General features: G+C 37.7%; 1 protein-coding gene across 49 annotated transcripts in view; it reads left to right on the forward strand.

The window, feature by feature from the left end:
- FARS2 (phenylalanyl-tRNA synthetase 2, mitochondrial) overlaps positions 1 to 19,484 on the forward strand; it is a 465,546-nt gene that overhangs the window by 89,497 nt on the left and 356,565 nt on the right. For 42 of the 49 annotated variants that reach the window (XR_011429879.1, XR_011429877.1, XR_011429876.1 and 39 more), the window contains one exon: positions 6,426 to 7,060. Coding sequence is in view for 43 of the 49 variants with exons in the window: in XM_070244881.1 (XP_070100982.1) it covers positions 6,426 to 7,060 (635 nt within the window). In the remaining 6 variants the exon portion in view is untranslated. Of the gene's footprint in view, positions 1 to 5,795; positions 5,860 to 6,425; positions 7,061 to 19,484 lie in introns of all 49 variants that reach the window. The other 7 variants (XM_070244875.1, XM_070244895.1, XM_070244888.1 and 4 more) reach the window with 1 other exon arrangement.

Consider the following 19,484-nt stretch of genomic DNA (forward strand, 5'->3'; position numbering starts at 1 on the left):
GCCAGGCTTGTCCCGAATTATACCCCGCAATGATGGGTGCAGGCTGCCCCTGGAAGGATGTGTGACTCTGGGCAAGGCAGCTTTCTTTAGGCGAGGCTATTCTCCAGAAGGGCTGAAACCTGAGGGGCATCTCTGGGCAAATGAGTTGTTTATTCCTGAGTAGAGATTTGTGTGGTGCTGCAGTTACTCATGACAGTAACAATGTCAAGCCAGAAATCTTTTTTCTAATAGTCCACATTTATGCACTATGTAAATAGAGGACCAGAAAGTAGGAGAAAAAGGGCTCTCATAGTATTAGGTAATTCATACAGCTACCAATATCCAAGGACATAAGAAAGGGCAGGCTCCACTCAGATTTTTTCTTCTCTTCGTTTGGGTTTATTATTTGTAATTGTTTATCTTTTTCTATAAATGTGAACTTATATAATAGCTATAAGTAAAATGTCATTTAGAGTGCCATGATAATTTTTTATGTCCTGTGATCTTTAATTAGTCGAAGTAGCTTAAAATACTGTACGTTTGCATAATTTGGAATAACCAAAGAAAGAAGGAAAATATGATGAAGTGAATTAGCCCATACTGAACAGTGGGAGAAACCACTCCTTATCTTCACTTTTATCATCAACAAACAACATAGTGAGCACTTTTTTTAGGATAATGAGGCACTCAGTCTAAGGCCAGCAGGATGATTTTTACCTCCTTTTGACTTTTGTGTGGGTATGTATCTAGAAAAAAATCAGCACAAACTTACCTGAATAGCCTTTTAAAAAGAGTCTTGGCCAGAGCGGACATTTCGAAATGTCCTTGTAAATAAATTAGAAGGAAAAAAATTCGTTACGGGTTTCAGTAATGTTGACTATATCAAGCATATTATTATTATTATTATTATTATTTTAAAGATTTTATTTTTCCTTTTTCTCCCAAAGCCCCCCAGTACATAGTTGTATATTTTAGTTGTGGGTCCTTGTAGTTGTGTCATGTGGGATGCCGCCTCAGCATGGCCCGACGAGTGGTGCCATGTCCGCGCCTGGGATTCAAACCGGTGAAACCCTGGGCTGTGGAAGCAGAGCTCGTGAACTTAACCGCTCAGCCACGGGGCCGGCCCCCTCCAGCATATTATTTTTAAGTCATGATAGAGTGAGAGGTACATAGAATTCCTTATAGAGCAAATACATGGCATTTATATATTCATTTTATAGGACTAAAACATTTTACCAATGACTGAAGAGATGCTTATTTTTGTTTTTGTGCCTCTTTTGACTCTGTCTTATTTCTTTTTAGGGGGGCTTAGAACAGAGTGAAAGGTCATGGAATTTTAAAGTTAGGAGACAAGGATTTGAGGCTCATATTTGCTACTTTTACCCGTGAGAATTGAATTATGTCATTTATGAACCAATATTTCTTTATATGTGAATTGTGACTAATAATTGTATGTATCTCAGGAGGTATTATGGAAGTCAGTAATAAAATGCATGTGAAATTATTTTATAAAATTACTCTTTTATTATGAATATTTTTCAAAAGATAATGGTAACTTCTTGATCATGAGCTGTACTGTTTTTCCTATGCGAAATACCGACTTTAAGATGATTGGTTGAACTAAAAGGTGGGCCTAACATTCAGTTAGGAAGGCTCTCAGGGCTCATGGGACTGGAGTGACATAGGCTAAAACTGAGGCTGGGTCAGGATGATAGATTATCTGGTATTAAAGAATATTCAAATCAATTTACTTACCTTACAGCCACCAGAGCCCTCGGTTGGTGACTTCCTTGGACTCCTCCCAGAATGTATATTAACGTTCTTTTTTGGTTAATATCCTTTGAGTCTATCTAGAAAAAGTCTTCTAGTGACTGCTCTCTGCTGTTAGGTTGTTCCTAGATGACAGGTCACCAATTAATATACTTTTTTTTGGTTGACTCATTAGTTTCCGGTCACCCTATCAATCATCTTTGTTCCTCTAGCGTTTCCTATGCATTCTGAGCTCACACTTTCTCTAAATAGGCTTCCTATTTCCGTTTTAAATTTCTCATATTTCTCTTAATTTTTATGTTCTACAAATAACTTTTAAGTGGATTTCTCTTAATTTCATGCATAGTGCCTTCCCTTGACCCTTTAATATTCATAACTTTTCATTCTAAACTTTAGCATCCCTCTTTGAAAAAAAGATCACATTTACTTGGCGAATATTGAGATTGTACACAATACTTTTCTTTATAAATCTATAGCTTTTCTCGGGAGATTAAGACCATCTTATTCAAAGTTCCCTTGACTTCCCTTCCTTCAATCTCAGAAGTTTTTAATATTTTTATCCATTCTCTCATTGATACCCTCCTTCATTTCTACATGTTCCATTCCATTTCTTAACCCATTATGGTCTGACTTCTGTCCTCGCCCAGCCATTGAAATTTTCCTGTTGATGGTCATCTTGTCAAATAGTTCTTTACTTTGACTGCCCCTTACCTAACCCTCTGTTATGTTTGATCCTGTTGATCAATTTTCTTTCCATCCTTTTCTGTTTTTTGTCTTTCCATTCTTCCCTCGTCTTCTACACCAGGGTCAGTGTAGACTCTGGGTAAACAAAGATTTATATAAGAGAGGCGGGGTGTGTGTGCGCACGCGCGCTATTCTCAAGAACCACATAGTTCAACAGGAAGACAGACAAATAATAATAAACAGCATGCTAAGAATTGTATATACGGTGGCATTTGAGTTCAGAAAAGACGATTTCCATCTAGAAACTCTCTGTCCTTGGCTTCTGTCTTACTGTACCCTTTGGTTCTCTTCTGGCTTACTCTTTATGTACCCTTCCCTTAAATAGTACAACTTCCAAGAGCTCTGTTTTTTGCCCATTTCTAATTTTACTCTTACCTTCCTATGGGTTCTTATGTACCTTTATGATGTTAAGTCTTTCCTCTATACAAATAACTCCCAAGGTTTCGACCACTAAATTCTTACCTCATTTCCAAACCCATGTCTCAAACTGAATCCTAGAAATTATAACATGGCTGTCTCACCCATACTTAACTTCAACATGTCCGAAGCTGTTTTTCTTTCCAACCATAAACACGCATATGAAAATCATTTGAACAAACAAAAAAATTCATCCTGTATTCTCTGTCTTAGTGAATTTCTTGTTTTCTCTGTTACCTAGTCTCTAGAAGTCTCTGGGTCATTTTTAACTCTTAATTCAACTCATCTTATTTCTTACCTACTGGGTAGTGAGTTAAGTACAGTATGAACAGGATCTAGTTTAATTCTTTCACTTATGAGGTGGGTATTATTTTCTGTATTCTATACATGAGAAACTTGAGGGCCAGAAATGTCAAATAATGTGTCCGAGGACAATACACAATGCCTAAGTGGCTGACTTAGGGTCAAACCCACATGGATATCTCTGCAAAGTATGGTCTTTGTCCATGACTGTTGTATTGACTCTTCTCATGGTTCTCAGGGTCTCTTATATACCAATGTTAGCACATTTAATATCCACATTTGTACTTTTATTACTTTTAATGTCTCTGTAATCTACGTGTATTTGTAACTAGGAAGATTTTCTTAATAGTGTGGAAGAACTTTTCAATGAATTAAGTTGAAACAGGGCTCAGCAAACTTTTTCTGTAAAGGACAAGATAATAAGTATTTTAGGCATTGTGAACCATATAGTCTCTGTGGCTATTCAACTATTCAACTATTCTTTGTAGTGGAAAAGCCACCACAGACAGTGTGTAAACAAATGGGCATTGCTAGGTTCCACTGAAACTTTATTTACAAAAACAGGACATGGGCAGATTTGGCCCTGGGGTCCTGAGTTAAATGGTTGTTTCACTTCCACCATCTAAGCTAACATGTTTTATTTGATTTATTCATTCATGTATTCATTTATGTGTTTAAGATGCATTGATAGATAATCTAAATTACTCAGATAAGATAGACATTAAGGTAGGTAATTGAAGATATGTAACTTGAATTTAACAGTCTTGGGTCTGTTTTAATTGAGAAGTAATTGAATTGCTCAGAGTTCTGAACTTTGTCCATGGCTAGGTATATGAGTTTTTGTAAGTTACATGATTTATTTGAGCCTTAGTTTCTTTGTAAATTGGTAAGAATAATACCTACCTCACAGAGTTCTTGAAAGGATGAAATGGAATACTACTATACCAATAGAAGTATGACTGTCATTGGTGGTGTTATCTTCCTGGGTCTCCTGTATTTTCCAGATGAACCATTTCTTATTGAGAAACTTGACAAAGGCAAATAGAAAGGAATTTACTTTTCAGATGGAAGTGGGAAAGCTATCATAGTCATTATTCTTTCTCTGTAAAAGATGATAATAGAAAAAACAAGTAATTGTTTGGGGTGGGGAGAGATGACAGTGAGGAATATTATGTGCAGGAGCTAAGTGAATGGATAAGAAGTCTGAAAATGAGGACAAGAAAATGAAACTTTCTTCAGCAAGCTAGGGGTGGGGTGAGGAGAGCAAAGCGGGGATGTGAGGATGGGGCACATCTGTGGGAACAGAGCCTAGAAGTGGGTTTGGATGTGTGCAGAGCTGGGAATTCAGAAGCATAGGGTAGTCAGCAACCCATGAAGAACTGCATCCAAAGCACCTTTCCCAGAAGAATTCTGAACTTTGTATGACAGCACCTGCCTTTGGAAGGAAGAAATGCTTTCTTGTGTCTTGTCAAGGGTGCCGAGCTGGGTAGCTAAGAACCTAACTGTGTGGCTTATGCTACAATGTATAAGGCGGCATGTGCATATTTAAAATTTATATCTACTGCAGTGACAAGTCACTGGACGCTGTAGATGGGAAGACAGATTTCTGTTGAAGCTGATCCAAAATCACTTTTCGGAACAGCTCTGACAAAAGAGTGCCATAAATGAGTAAATCCAGAGAGTTGCTGAGTATCTTTGAAAACTCACATGGAGGCAGTCTCAGAGGTGCTGTGCACAAGCTTCTAATAAGCGATCACACACACACACAATAATTTAACCTGCAGTGAGATATTGTGAGGTCCATTTATTTATTTTTTTTGAGGAAGATTAGCCCTGAGCTCACATCTGCTGCCAATCCTCCTCTTTTTGCTGAGGAAGACTGGCCCTGAGCTAACATCCATGCCCATCTTCCTTTACTTTATATGTGGGACTTTATATATGCCTGCCACAGCATGGCTTGACAAGCGGTGCGTAGGTCCCCACCCCGGATCCAAACCAGCAAACCCCGGGCTGCTGAAGCAGAATGTGCAAACTTAGCTGCTGTGCTACCGGGCTGGCCCCTGTGAGGTCCATTTTTGAATCGGGTGAACTGTGCTGCCTGGGTACATACTAGGTGTGCTTTAAATGGTCACTTGGAGCAATATAATTACCTCCTAAAGCAGCTTAATATCATAAGTTATATATTTTCTTTGTATGATTGTAGGGCCCTTGAAGTGAAATAACCACATAGTTGTATGTTTTAAAGTAACCCAATAGATGAAAATTCCAAATTTTCAAAGATGGATTTGGGTGATTTAAGTTCATAGTAAATATTTTATGAACATAGAGATATGACATCTACAGATTTTCATTACTGAAATCTCTGAGTGAATTTAAAACTTGCTTCTGTGAGAGTGGGGAAAGTACACTACGTTAGTGATCCAGAATCCTTTGCTGTTGTCTTAACTCTCCCGGTACCTTAGAGTTTGGTCAGCCATATCTGGGTCTTGGTTACTGCATCTGTGACATGTGTGGCCTATGCTAGATGACTGCTGAGGTGACTTTCAGCTATGAAATTTGGTCCTTTTTCCGTTAAATTCTAGGTATTTTTTTAAAAAAAGATCTGTTCAATACTCTGTCTTCTTCCTGCTCTGTATCCCTTCCCAGGTAAGTTTAGATCTGCTCCTGGTTTATTGTGGGTACATAGTAGAAACTTGCTCTTTTATAAAACAAAAATGTAACTGATAGGGATGCTACAATGATTATGTTTACATGACCTGACCAGATGTGAGGATAGAAAAGATTTGCCTTTATAAAAATAATTTCAACTCCCTGTTAGTATAGTCTATCACTTTGGGTAATATTTCCTTAAGTTCTTCAGTTCTTCATTTTTATTTTTAAAAATATAAAAATAACCTCCATGTGAGAGGCTCAGAACATGACATGATGTGATAAAAGAAATTTTCTTTAAATCCAAGGATCTAAATGGCAAGGGAAGAACAACTAGAGATTAGGGATCTAAAAGTGATGTGTAAGATTCCCTTGATTTAAAACAGTAAATGTTAAGCCTCTGTCAGCACATTTCCTTACTTGGATCATCTGTCTGTGGAGGAGGTGGTGGGGCAAACATAGATGCCAGTAGGATGATGGGGAGCTGATGGCAGACACGAAGGACATGTTTACTTTCTATAGAGTGAAACTTGACTTGTGCTTTGCATGTGTGCTCTTTGCAGAATTTGTGAAAGAAGTTTCTACAATGGTGTGTTCAGCTCTCAGGAGAGTTGCACACGTGCGTGTCTACCTGGTGAGGAAGGCCAGTGGTGTCTCCAGAGGCCATCAGCATCAGGCCTTGGGCTCAAGGCCTGCTGCTTCAGAGTTTGCTGCCCGAGGCGCTCCAGGTAGTGTGGTGGAGCTGCTGGGTAAACCCTACCCTCAGGACGACTACAGCAACCTCTCCCAGAAGGTCCTCTCCAGGGTTGGCAGGAATCTGCACAACCAGCAGCATCACCCTCTTTGGCTGATCAAGGAGAGGGTGAAGGAGCACTTCTATAAGCAGTACGTGGGCCGCTTTGGGACTCCGCTGTTCTCCGTCTATGATGACCTTTCTCCAGTGGTCACAACCTGGCAGAACTTCGACAGCCTGCTCATCCCAGCTGGCCACCCCAGCCGGAAGAAGGGGGACAACTATTACCTGAATAGGACTCACATGCTGCGAGCCCACACGTCTGCGCACCAGTGGGACCTGCTGCATGCTGGGCTGGATGCCTTCCTGGTGGTGGGCGATGTCTACCGGCGCGACCAGATTGACTCCCAACACTACCCAGTTTTCCACCAGCTGGAGGCTGTCCGTCTCTTCTCCAAGCACGAGGTGAGTCTTGAGACATTTCTCATCATTAAAGGACAGCATGGACATTCTTGTTGAGGTCACTAAAGTTTATCTCAGTGAAACCAGTACAGTTGTCCTTGATCTTAATTTGCATTTGTGAATCATCCATCCTCGATGATGTCCTTTGTACAGGCTGAGCCTCAATATTTTTTCACTGATTTGTTGTGTTAGTTAACTACAGAAATTGGTAGGCCTTTGTTTCTCTTGTCTGTCCCTATCCTTTCAATACCAGCCTGCCTTTCTCTAGGTTTCTTCTTATGAATAAATAGTCAGTGGCTCAAATTTACCCTCAATCCAAGGTGACTAAAGATACAACACTGAAACCTGTGGCCAGGTTAGTCCACTTCTCAGTTACTAGAAGTTAATTATGTGTTCATGCTCTTAGAGATTCATGAATTTCTTAGATAATAGAGGGAACTGGCAATTTATTATTGGCTTAGGCTATAACTACGTTCTTGTCCTCAAGCTTTTTCATTACCCTTTCTTGCTTTACATCTGTGGATGGTTTACATTTTTTTCCTTCATGAGATGTCTTATTTGTTGCTCGTCTTCAAGTGTGTATTTGGATGCCTAAAGCTTTTTTATCAGGAAGTCTGATATTCTGGCCATTCCCAAAAGCATGTAACTCCTTGCATCTGTTATCTGATATACTAATATATTGTGTGCATCTTTTTTTTTGGCAAATTATCAAAAATTATGAAAAGCTTGAGTTTATTTCCTAAAAACCTGTGATACCATTTGTTTTTCATTCATACATTTTTCAACCATCTCTACTTTTAAGTAAGAAACAAATGGAATTAAATGAGGCACAGGAAATATTTTACCTTACTCCTTCAGCACGTCTTCCAAACTTGTTCATTGAAATAGGAGGAATAATCATCATCACAAAACTCCCTCCTGCAAACACAAGCTAAATGATTGTTGGATATAAAAAGGAATAGAATAGGATCCTTAGGCTAATAGGTACCAATTTTTTGTTGTATTAAATAAGGCATGTTGTGGGAGACAGCTGTTTGCCTCAGGACGTGCTGTTATTCTCTGAATCTATGGTGTTACAGCAGTAGGTCAGCAGAAAAGGCTGTCCCAGCTTGATCTCAGAGCTGCTTAGATTGGCATTCTTACTATTTGGAATACCTGACTAGTTTCTCAGTTAGGAATAATAACTATTAATAAAGATACAGATTTATTAGGAAATGAAAAGGAAATGAACAAAGGCAGGCCAAAGTCTGGGACATTGACCAAGTGATAGACTGTCACCTACAATTAATGTGTTAGAGGAGATATGATGCCAGTAATATGATGTCCAGGTCACAGCAGCAGGAAGATGCTCAGTCCAGCTTACCTCATTAAAAAAATAAAAATAGAAAGCTCTCACTGCTTTGTAAGCCTGCAGGCCAGGAAAGTGGCCAGACAGCTTGGAGACTCACGTGAGCATTTTGATGGAGGAAAACTCAAGGCTACCTCAGAAGGTAGAAACTAGGAAGCAGGGTAGGGAATTAATACTTATCTTGTTTCATGTTCATTTTGGGTCCAGTCCAGTTTAGTGGATAGCAGGCATGGCTAATCTAGTCTGATAATGTTAACTGTATATTCTGTGTTTTAGTTAAAGAAGTTACATACACATATATGTATATATCTGAAGTGACAGTTTGATAAGGTACTTCCATGTTCATTGTTTCATTTACTCTTCTTAATAAAAACCTTGCGAGATAGGTTATTTCCACTTCAACCATGAGGAATCTGAAGTCCCACAAGGTTTAATGACTTACCAAGGTTACCCAGCCAGTTGGTGGCAGAGCTAAAACTTGAACTCAGATCTTCTGAGGTCATTGTCCATTTTGCCGTATTCTGTTGCTTATCATGGAGCTGCTTTGTAAGTGGGACCTGCTTATGCCCAAGTGCAGTTTAGTTCCAAGAATGGTGTGGGGGAGAGAGAGGTGTTGTTTTTTGAATTCCTGACCTCAACTAAAGTGTTGGTACTAAGTCTGACCTAATTTTAACTCTCAAAAAAAAAAATGTTTTTTCCTTCTTGCAGTTTATTCCCCTATGAATATGATTTTTTCAATAGTTTTATTCACGCTACATATGGTTATCTTTTAAAATTTTCCTATTATTTAATAACTTTGTAACCATTATTTTAATCACAATAAGGTGCATTTCAGCAAGAAGAAAAATGAATACAGAAGAAAAAGAAACAATGATAAGCATAGAAATGGATGAACTATGACAATATATATTTAGCTATTACTTGTGAAGAAAACCCTTTTGTGTTTCAAAAAAAGTTAAAATATATCAGTATTCACAAATTTAAATGGATTAAACTTACCAATTAAAGATGTACATTATCAGATTGGACATTTTTTGATTAGAGAAACCTGAAACAAAACCACACCAGAGGTTGAAAATAAAGGGCAGGAAAAAGATATATCAAGCAAATACTTACCGAAAGAAAGCTGATACAGCGATGCTAATATTAGATAAAATAGAATTTATGGAAAAAATGATGAATATGAATAAAGAGGGATAATACCTCAACCAAAATGCTTTATGACTTAGGAATTTTAATGTGCCCAACATATAGCCCTAATATGTGAACCAAAACTGAAGAAATGAAAGTTTGACAAATTCATAATCATAGTAGAAGATTTTAAATGACTTCAACCAATGGATTAAGGAGACAAAATGAGTAAAGATATAGATAATCTGAAAAGCATAATCAACAGGCTTGATTTACATTTATTTTTAAAATTCTCTAACTATATATGTGTATCTGTGTGTGTGTGTACAGAAATACACATAGTATATGCACACACATATAAGTTCTATACCCAAGAGTTGGAGGTATACAGTCACATGGAATACTCAAAATAAGTTCTCCATGTACTAATTGACAGTTGAAGTCTAGACAAATGTCAAAGAATCAATAAGATAAGTAGAACCATGCCTGTCTAAAATGTAGTTTATGTCAAAAGCAGTAAGAAAAGGATAATAAAAACTTTCTGTATCTTCAGACATTTAAAAATCACAGCTGTAGATTCATGAGTTAAATAGAAATATTACAGTAAATCACAAGTTGCTTAAATCAGCAATGAAAATAGTCACTTTGAACTGCTCAGATGTGGGGAAAAATAGTTACTTTGTTATGTAGAAACTTGGTAGACCCACTTAAATTGTACGATCACAGTTAACATTAATAAAGCAAAATGGATGGGATGTAGCTAGAAAGGTACTTGCAGTGCATTTAGTTTTAAAGATATTTGTTTAGAAAAATTTAAAACCCCCAAATCAATGAAATGTTTAAGATGCTAAAAGCGAACAACGTTGTTCTAAAAACGTAGAAGGGAGGAGGGTCGTATAGTTTTTAATAGTCCCAAATCTTACAAAACAGATACAGCAATTAGAATAGCAAAACCCCAAACCACAGACAGCACGTGTAACACAACTGAGTGAAAGATCTCTCTAAGATCTTCATAAATGGGTGGGAATTCACAACTGACAGCTGAAAGATCTGCACTGTGTCAAAAACTAAGATAGTAGAAGGGATCAGTGGGGCCCGAGTAGAGGAGAGTTTCCTGAGGAGTCTCTCGGAGAACAAGCTTTGGACAACCAAATTTACTAGAGGGGCTTCAACATTAACACTGCTACTAACATTGTTCACTGATGACCTCTCACATCAGAAAAAAGGGCAGCCAGGCTTAGATGTCTCCTGATGGGAGAATACAGCTATGAAGTCTTGCTAGAAAATTTGGACCTGAATCTGATCAAGTTCCCAGATCTAACTACCAAATTTGTAGGAAGGACAGAGCACAGAGAAACATGTTAAACTATACCATCGAGATGTAATGAACAAAATCCAGCCTCTGGAAAATTCTACAGCAATGCCACTCAAGATGTCATCTGCATAATGAAATGAATAGAAAAATCAAAAGTAAGTAATTAGAGATGTTTTAGCAATGTTAAATGTTTAGAAATATTTAAGCCATCATATTCAAGCATATTATCGCTGAACTTCTCTTATAGAACAGCATATGAGCTGATTCAGGTGTTCTTAAACACTCGTGAGTTTTATGAGCTCAGTCTATGTGATAATTGTGCACAATAGCACCATGTATCAGTTTGAGACTGATTGGAAATCTAAAACTGTCAGTTTGAGAAGCACTGCCCTACAGGATAAATGATTCAATTTCTTCAAATAAATTGCAAAAAACCCCAAGGGGATGGTGCTGATGCCTACGCGTCTAAAGAAAGAAACATCAACCAATCACAGTATGTAGATCCTACCAAGAGAAAACATCTTTAAAGAAAAAAACACTTAAGACCATTGAAAATAGGAACAATAACTGAATATTTGAATTTAAGGAATTAAGGTATGATAATGGTATTGTATTTTTATAAAGTCACTTTCTTTTAGAGATACTTAATTGAAATACCTGTGAGTGAACTGAGGAGATGTTTAGAATTCTCTTCAAAATAATATGGGGATTGGTCATGAATTGTTAATTATTGAAGGTGGGTGTTGGATACACAAGGAGTTATTATCCTTTCTCTTTTTGCATGTGTTTGAAATTTTCCGAATAAAGTGTTAAAGAAAAAGACTGAAGGAAAACATTGAGATCAGTCAGTCAGTCAATCAAAAAAACATTTGCTGAACACGAGCTGGGATCCAGGACTGTAAGACGGTATCAAATAGTCATAAGATGGTCCCTGGTTTCACGGAGAACACAACTAGTATGATTAAAAAAAAAGCAGGAAGCAGGAAATATTAAACATAAGAGCATACATTGCACTCAAAGAAGACCAAAACCAAATAAATCTAGAATAGCCTGTCATCCATCATTCTGTGATGATTTTACAAGAGAGTTTTTACCAAATCTGAAAGCCTCTCTTCCTTCAATCTGAGATGATTTTACACTAAAAGATTTGTGCAGTGTTTCAGAGAATAGCAAAAGAGAAACTTATCAAGCTCATTTTAGAAGTTAGACGTGTTAATATGCATACTAGATAAAAAATTTATAAAGTTCATCTTTGTGAACATAGATTATTCTTTTTAATAACAGATATAGAATTCTTAAATGAAATGTTTACAAATTTAAATCATTGGTGTATTGTGTCCTACCATGTTACTATTATATATATTACATTATACCATATTAACTGATATACAAGGAGAAAAAGCATCTGATCACCTCAACAGATACAGAAAAATAATTTGATGGCATTTAGTGTTTTATGACAGCATTTGATGACATTAATGATTCATCATAAAAACTTTTAGCAAACTAGGAATACAAGGAAACTTCCTTAGCATTATAAATGATATTTGCCAAGCACTAACAGCAAACATCATAATTAGTGGTGAACCATTATAAACATTTCTATCAAAATTAGCAACAATTCAGGGTTATTTGCCATCACTACTTCTATTCGTAATTGTGTGGGAAGTTCTAGCTTATGCAGTAAGCCAGAAAAAAAAAAGGAAGGTACAAGTGTTGGAAAACATGAGATAAAGCTGCTTAATTTTTAGAGGATATGATGGTCTACCTAGAAAATTGAATAGAATATCCAGATCAATGATTAGAACTAAGATAGTTCAGTAAAGTTGTTTGGTACAAAGATAGTATAGAAAAAGTATGTTTCTTTTCCATAACTAATAAGCAATTGGAAAATGTAATAGAATAAAGATTTTATTCATAGAACCAACTAAAACTTTGAAGTACCTAATTGTTGCAGAATGTGCTCAAATTATTTATGGATAAAATTATCAGATATTATTAAAAGACATTAAAGAAGAGAAAAAGGAGAGAGATACAGTGTGTGTAGATCCATTGGTAGGAAAACAGTATCATGAAAATGGCAGTTCTCCCAAAATCTGTCTATAAATTCAGTGCAAATCTAATCAAAACGTTTACTGGGTATTTTGTAGAAGTTGAAGGACTGATCTTCAAATTCATAAGAAGAGCAAGTTTACAAATAGCCAGAACAATTTTTAAGAGCACCAGTGTAAGAGGACATACCTTACTAAACATCAAGACTTAGAATGCTCTAGTTATTAAGATGGTTTAGCATTGACACAAGGTTAGTGAAATAGAGAAGTTTGAAAAAGCTCTACTCATATTTGGAAATTTATTATCTTATTATAAAATAGAGGTGATGTTAAATAAGTGGGGAGATGATGGATTCTACACAGACTGCTCTGAGACAATGATATATATAGGGAAAAAAATTGATCTCTACCTCATTCCAAATGCAAAATGCAATTCTGGATGGATTCACAGTCTGTTTGTGAAAAGGGAGTCTTTAAAACTTAAAGAAGAAAATATAAGAGATTATCATTATCACCTTGGGGACAGAATATTATGTCTTAAACCAAGAATCCCTAAACAAGAAAAATCCTTAATGGAAAAAATTGTTAAAGTTGACTACATTAAGGCAAAAAACTTCTGCCTAATAAAAGACTTCATAAATAAAGTTAAAAGACAAGCAACAGGCTGGGTGGGGTTGTTTGCTATGTGTATAACTAACAGAAGATTAGTGTTGATTAAATAGAAAGGTCTCAGTATGACAAAAAGAATCCAGTAAGAAAAGGCTGACAGTACCAAGTGTTGGCCAATATGTGGAGCCTAGAGACTGCTCTGGGGGAGTATGAAGAGCCACACCTGAAACTGCATTCTCACGTGTGTACTTTAGATATATTCTTGAGTGCTTATATCAGCAGATAGGTGAGAATGTTCATAGCACTATTAAGTATTAGCACAAAACTGGGACAACCCCTATTTCTACCAAGAGTGGAACAGATAAGTAAGTTGTGATATATTTATCCAGTGCTATGTGAGTGTCATGTATCTGTGAAAGTGAGTAAATGACAACTGTATACATCAACATCAATGCATATAGAAAGTAGTATTAGAAAAGGAAAGAAAGTTACAGAAGCGTATATTGTGTGATTGTACTTATGTAAAGTTAAAAAAATGGGAAAAATTAACCAATACGTTATTTAGGAGTTTGTGCATATGTGGAAAAGTTAAGGAAAGCAAAGGAATAATTAAAAAATTCAGTTTAGGGGCCAGCCCTGTAGCCAAGTGGTTAAAGTTTTGTGCACTCCGCTTGGCAGCCCAGATTCATGGGTTCAGAGCCTGGGTACAGACCTACTCCACTCATCAGCCATGCTGTGGAGGCATCCCACATACAAAGTGGAGGAGGATTGGTACAGATGTTAGCTCTGTGGGCTACTCTTCCTCAACCAAAAAAAGAAAAAAAGAGGAAGATTGGCTGTGGATGTTAGTGCAGGGCAAATCTTCCTCACCAAATAGAAAGAAAAAAAAGAGTCACTTTAGTTGTTACTTCTGTGAGGAACAGCAAGGGGGATTGTGATCAGCTGAGCCATGAAAGGGCCTGCAAAGTTTTTGGTGCTGTTCTCTTTCCTGAAAATGGATATGGGTGGTGAGCACACATGTATGTGCTTTTATTATTCTTTAAACATGATATACACTTTTTATATGAATAATTTGTTGTGAAATTTTTTTTAAAGAAAGAAAAATCAGCAAAGACCGTTAGCAGCCTATTGATAGAAGAGACTCATGATTGGCCAATAAACAAGGACCAGCTTTATTAGTAAATAAGAAAGTGCAAATGAAAACAACCAGATATTATTTCAGACCCATTAGGTTAGCAAAATTAACAACTCTGATGATACCAAGTGTCTAGAAGAACCATAAATCTTGTATCTTCCTATTTGGAATGTATATAGTTGCCACGGCTTTGTAGAGTTATTTGATAGTTTCTAATTTTTTTTTTAAACTGTATTCTCTATGATCTGGCTTTTTTTCTGTAAGTGTTAAAAAGGGACAGTGGGCTCTATTTGTACATTGAATGCTTAGTAGCGGTTAACATAAATCAACTAGAGGTACCTATGTCAGCATGGATGAGGTTTTAATACAGTGTTGAGAGAAACAAATTATGAGTAATACTAAGCTATGATATCTTTTTATAGGTATTTCAGAATATGCCTAACAGCATGTGCTCTCATTGTGTACTTGTTCATGCTCTTTCTGTATCTCTGTTTTGCTTGTTGAAGCTCTGTTTTTGTCTCTCTACACACACAAACACACACACTCATGATAACCACACATACAATATTTTTTTGTTAGACAAGTACATAGATAGGAATGAAAAAAATACATGAGAATGATAAACACCAAAATCAAGACAGTGATTGCCTGTGAGGTGAGGGGAGAGTGATGGTATCAGGCATCATCCTTGTTTGCAAATGATGCCAAGTGCTACAATTTTTTGGAGCATAGAAAGATTTTGAGACTAAAAGGTTAGAGAATGGGAGCCGGACCAGTGGTGTAGTTGTTAAGTCCGCACGCTCTGCTTTGGTGACCTGGGGTTCACAGGTTTGGATCGCGGGCTCAGACCTATGCACCACTCATCAAGCCTTGCTGTGGCAGATGTCCCACATATAAAATAGAGGAAGATGGACACAAATGTTAGCTCAGGGCTAATCTTGCTCAACCAAAAAAAAAAAAAAAAAGGTTAGAGAACCACCATTTTATAGCTTCAAAATTAAATTTTTACGTAACATTTATTGAGACATTTATTTTGCAGAAAATAGCAGGTTTCATGTGTTTGACAGACTCACCAGAGGGAGCCCATACAATCCTGTATCTGTTTAATCTGATTTAAAAATATTAATTAAAAAGTACATACCTGGACCAGTAGGGGCTGGCCCCGTGGCCGAGTGGTTAAGTTCGTGTGTTCCGCTGCAGGCGGCCCAGTGTTTCGTTGGTTCGAATCCTGGGCACGGACATGGCACTGCTCGTCAAACCACGCTGAGGCAGCGTCCCACATGCCACAACTAGAAGGACCCACAACGAAGAATATACAACTATGCTATGTACCTGGGGGCTTTGGGGAGATAAAGGGGGAAAAAATAAAATCTTAAAAAAAAAAAAAAAAAAAGAGTACGTACCTGGACCAGTGCTCAAAGAAGCTATATTTTCCTTTTGTCCTCTGAGATGCCTTGTCCTGTTTCACCAGCTGTGCCCTGTGCACAGTTCCTGTGACTGCTCTGAGGGGCCATGCAGGAAGCAGACGGTCTGCAGTTTACTCTGTTGGCTGCAGAGTCTTCGTTTCCTCAGTATGTCTTTATTCTCCGTTGGTGAGTTCCTCTGGGTCAGTTTTATGCAGGATCTTTCTATTACGTACACACATATACAAGCAATACTTCCTCCTGAGTTTAAGATTATTCATGATAAGCCTACCTTCCTTCCTATGTCTGTCTTCAGTATTATAAAAGAATTTCTAAATGCTTTCTTTTTTTTTTTTGAACTTTAAGAATGTGTCTATCTTGTCCCTTGTCTCTTGGCTAGTAGTTCTCAGACTTGAGTGTATTAAGCAGTCCTGGTCCATAACCAAGGTTTTGTTGATCTTACAGGAAAATTGAAAGTATAAGAGCAATGTAGCAGGTTTTATAAAAGTATTTTTATTCACTTTTTTAAAAACAACTTTATTTGCCTATTTTTTTTTTAAAGATTGGCATCTGAGCTAACATCTGTTGCCAATCTTCCTTTTTTTTCTTCTTCTTCTTCTTCTCTCCAAAGTCCCCCAGTACATAGTTGTATATTCTAGTTGCAGGTCCTTCTAGTTGTGCTGTGTAGGGCGCTGCCTCAGCATGGCCTGATGAGCAGTGCCATGTCCACGCCCAGGATCCAAACCAGTGGAACCCCAGGCCACCGAAGCAGAGCACTCACACTTAACCACTCAGTCACGGGGCCGGCCCCTACTTACTCACTTTTAAGGACTTTCCTTTGTCCTGAGATGATTTCCTTGTTAGTTTCTTGAGTGTTAACATATTCTTTCTTTTATTAAGTGATGGTGATAGTATTTTAAAATATGCCTGTACTTGGCAGAATAAAGCATTGGCAACCTTTGCCTTAGTCCATAGAAGCTTTTGAAATTTTTATTGGTCTATGAAATACAAAACTTTAGGTCTTGATAAACGAAGATACAGTTACATTATGGAAAAGTTGTATATATTTTATAATTAATATATAACTCATGAATATTCACATAGAAACAAATGTTTTTATGGAAGAGATGAGTGAAGGGGTATGGAGAAGTTAGCTTTTGGTATAATTTTGACGACAACAGATTACTGAAATACTGCTACATCAAGATGTCTGTGTCAAGTTCCTATCCCATCCCATCCCACCTCCCCTTTTTAAAAATAGTCACTGTCATTCACCATTTCTTCCTGTAGGAGTGTAATTAAGGGGTTCCTTCCATAGATTGTGCTCCTTGCCTGTAATGATTCAATTCTAGTTGAGTGGATATCCTTCATTTTGAACAACCCCTATGGCATCCTTTGTGGTTCATCCTTGTTAGAAAACCACTCGCATTTATCATTAGAAAATTTCATTTTTGTTTCCTTTGATATTCTCTCCCACTTTCCAGATGGTTCATTAGAACCCTCCTGTTCTTGGGCTGCTTTTTCTGAGCTTCCCCACTGTTACTCTTGTGGTGAGCCAAGGGTAGTCTCTTTATTCCTGCTTTCTGCCCCGAATCACTTTTCTATCTTTCAGTGAATGACAGGATTTTATTCTTTACCTTGTGGTTATTGGGTTTCCTTAATAGCTTCATGCAGAGGGGCTTTATTAAAGGCATTTTTATTTGGCCTTCATAGATTATAGTCACCAGGTTTCCCTAATCTCTTTAAAATCTTTTAGGACTGACTCCCCCGTCTCCAAGACACACTTAAATTGAAATTACTTTTCTGTTTTAACATTCTTTTTCTCTACCCAAGTGTTTACTTAGGTATATCTCTTGACAGTGAAGTGAAAGGTGACTGGTCACAGCCAGGAGTCCACGATATATTGGATTTGAATAATATCTCATTATTGGAGGACAAAGTGGCATTTGGAGAACCATTTAAAGAGAGACCAGTCTCTGTTTTCTGTGGCACAGAGCTTTTGCAATAATTAGTTCTTGCTTAAGACAAGATGGAAACTAATAGCCTCCTAGCCTAAGACCCCATCACCGACTTGTAGCATCATTGCCCACGACCTCTTTGAGCTTTCAGCACTTAACTGCCTTGATCTGTTAGTTTGTGTACATCTGATATCTCCAAGTAGTTAGTCAATTCCTTAAGTCTTTTGCCTCCTGTCTCTAACCCAGGATCCTGCACAGAATTGCAGTTGGTAAATTTGGCACTCAGATGTCTTCCTCATTCTGGTCTGCCAACTTCTACTCTGCAAAAAATGGAAGCTAACATAGTTAACTGTGTGGCAGTTCACCTGTCAGCTTTTCTGGTTGGGCATTCTTAGAGCTATTTAAGTATAACACAGAGAATTGGGGTAATGAAGGATTGGCTGGTAAGAAGCAAAGAGAACTCTAGAGAACACAGAACTAACAGATAAAAGGAGCAACTCCTACCCCAGGACTGACACTGAGCCTCCAGGGAAGAGTCCCTCCCGCACTTCCCTTGCTGTGGCCCACTGAATGGCAGAGGTAGTAGCGATTTCATTGTGATATAATTGCTGGATATCCATACTCTGGAATTTGGTGGGAATCTGCTTTCTGAGGTACCACAGGGTAGGCTATTTTAGGGGAGGTGTCTTGCAGGAAGTGCTCTGCTATGAAACTACCTCTGATGGATAGTGGGGGAAACAGCTGGCCAATGCAGGAGCCCATGGGCAGCTGAGTGCTGCTGCCTACACCGCAGGGCATACCCATCAAGCAAGAATCCCTTGTAATGCCTCTCCAGCGACCACTACTGACAGAGCGGAACACCGTGCCAGCTTGCAAAGGAAAAACGTTTAAAGGGCCCAACTCACTTTTCACACAGCAGTCAGTGAAGGATTGATTGGTGGCTGAGAGGCCATAAATTGATGACTGGCACAGTCAGCTAACTCCCTTTCCTGAGAATCTAGAAGTCTTTAGGGAGATAGGTTGTTATTCACCCAATCAATGAATTGCTAGGAAAAGTCACAATTAGGGAGGCAAAAACATTTGTTCTTGATCCTAACTCAAAATTTCTGTATGTAATTTAGGTAGAGGGAAGCTCTTTAGTTATTGGTTCTTAGTACATGTACTGTATAAAGGAGAGAGGATGGTTTGAAGGGTAAAAACTTGTGCTCCTGTACCAGTATAGCATCCACAGAAAAGCAAATGAATATCTTCTACATCTCAGTCCTCCCAGACCTCAAGAAAATTATTACTATTTACATTCTACATTTGCTGTTGGAGGCCAAGAGGGCCTCATTAGGTTTCACTGAATCCACATGATTACAGTAACAATATCTTTTGTACTCGCTGAAGTGGTGTGTGAAAGTAGCAAAAATATTTTCACAGTGATGTTATGCTCTTTCACAGTAGACTTTGCACCTTGCTAGAGACCACATTTCTT

Source organism: Equus caballus, chromosome 20 (assembly GCF_041296265.1).
Source record: "Equus caballus isolate H_3958 breed thoroughbred chromosome 20, TB-T2T, whole genome shotgun sequence".
NCBI classification, from domain to species: Eukaryota; Metazoa; Chordata; class Mammalia; order Perissodactyla; family Equidae; genus Equus; species Equus caballus.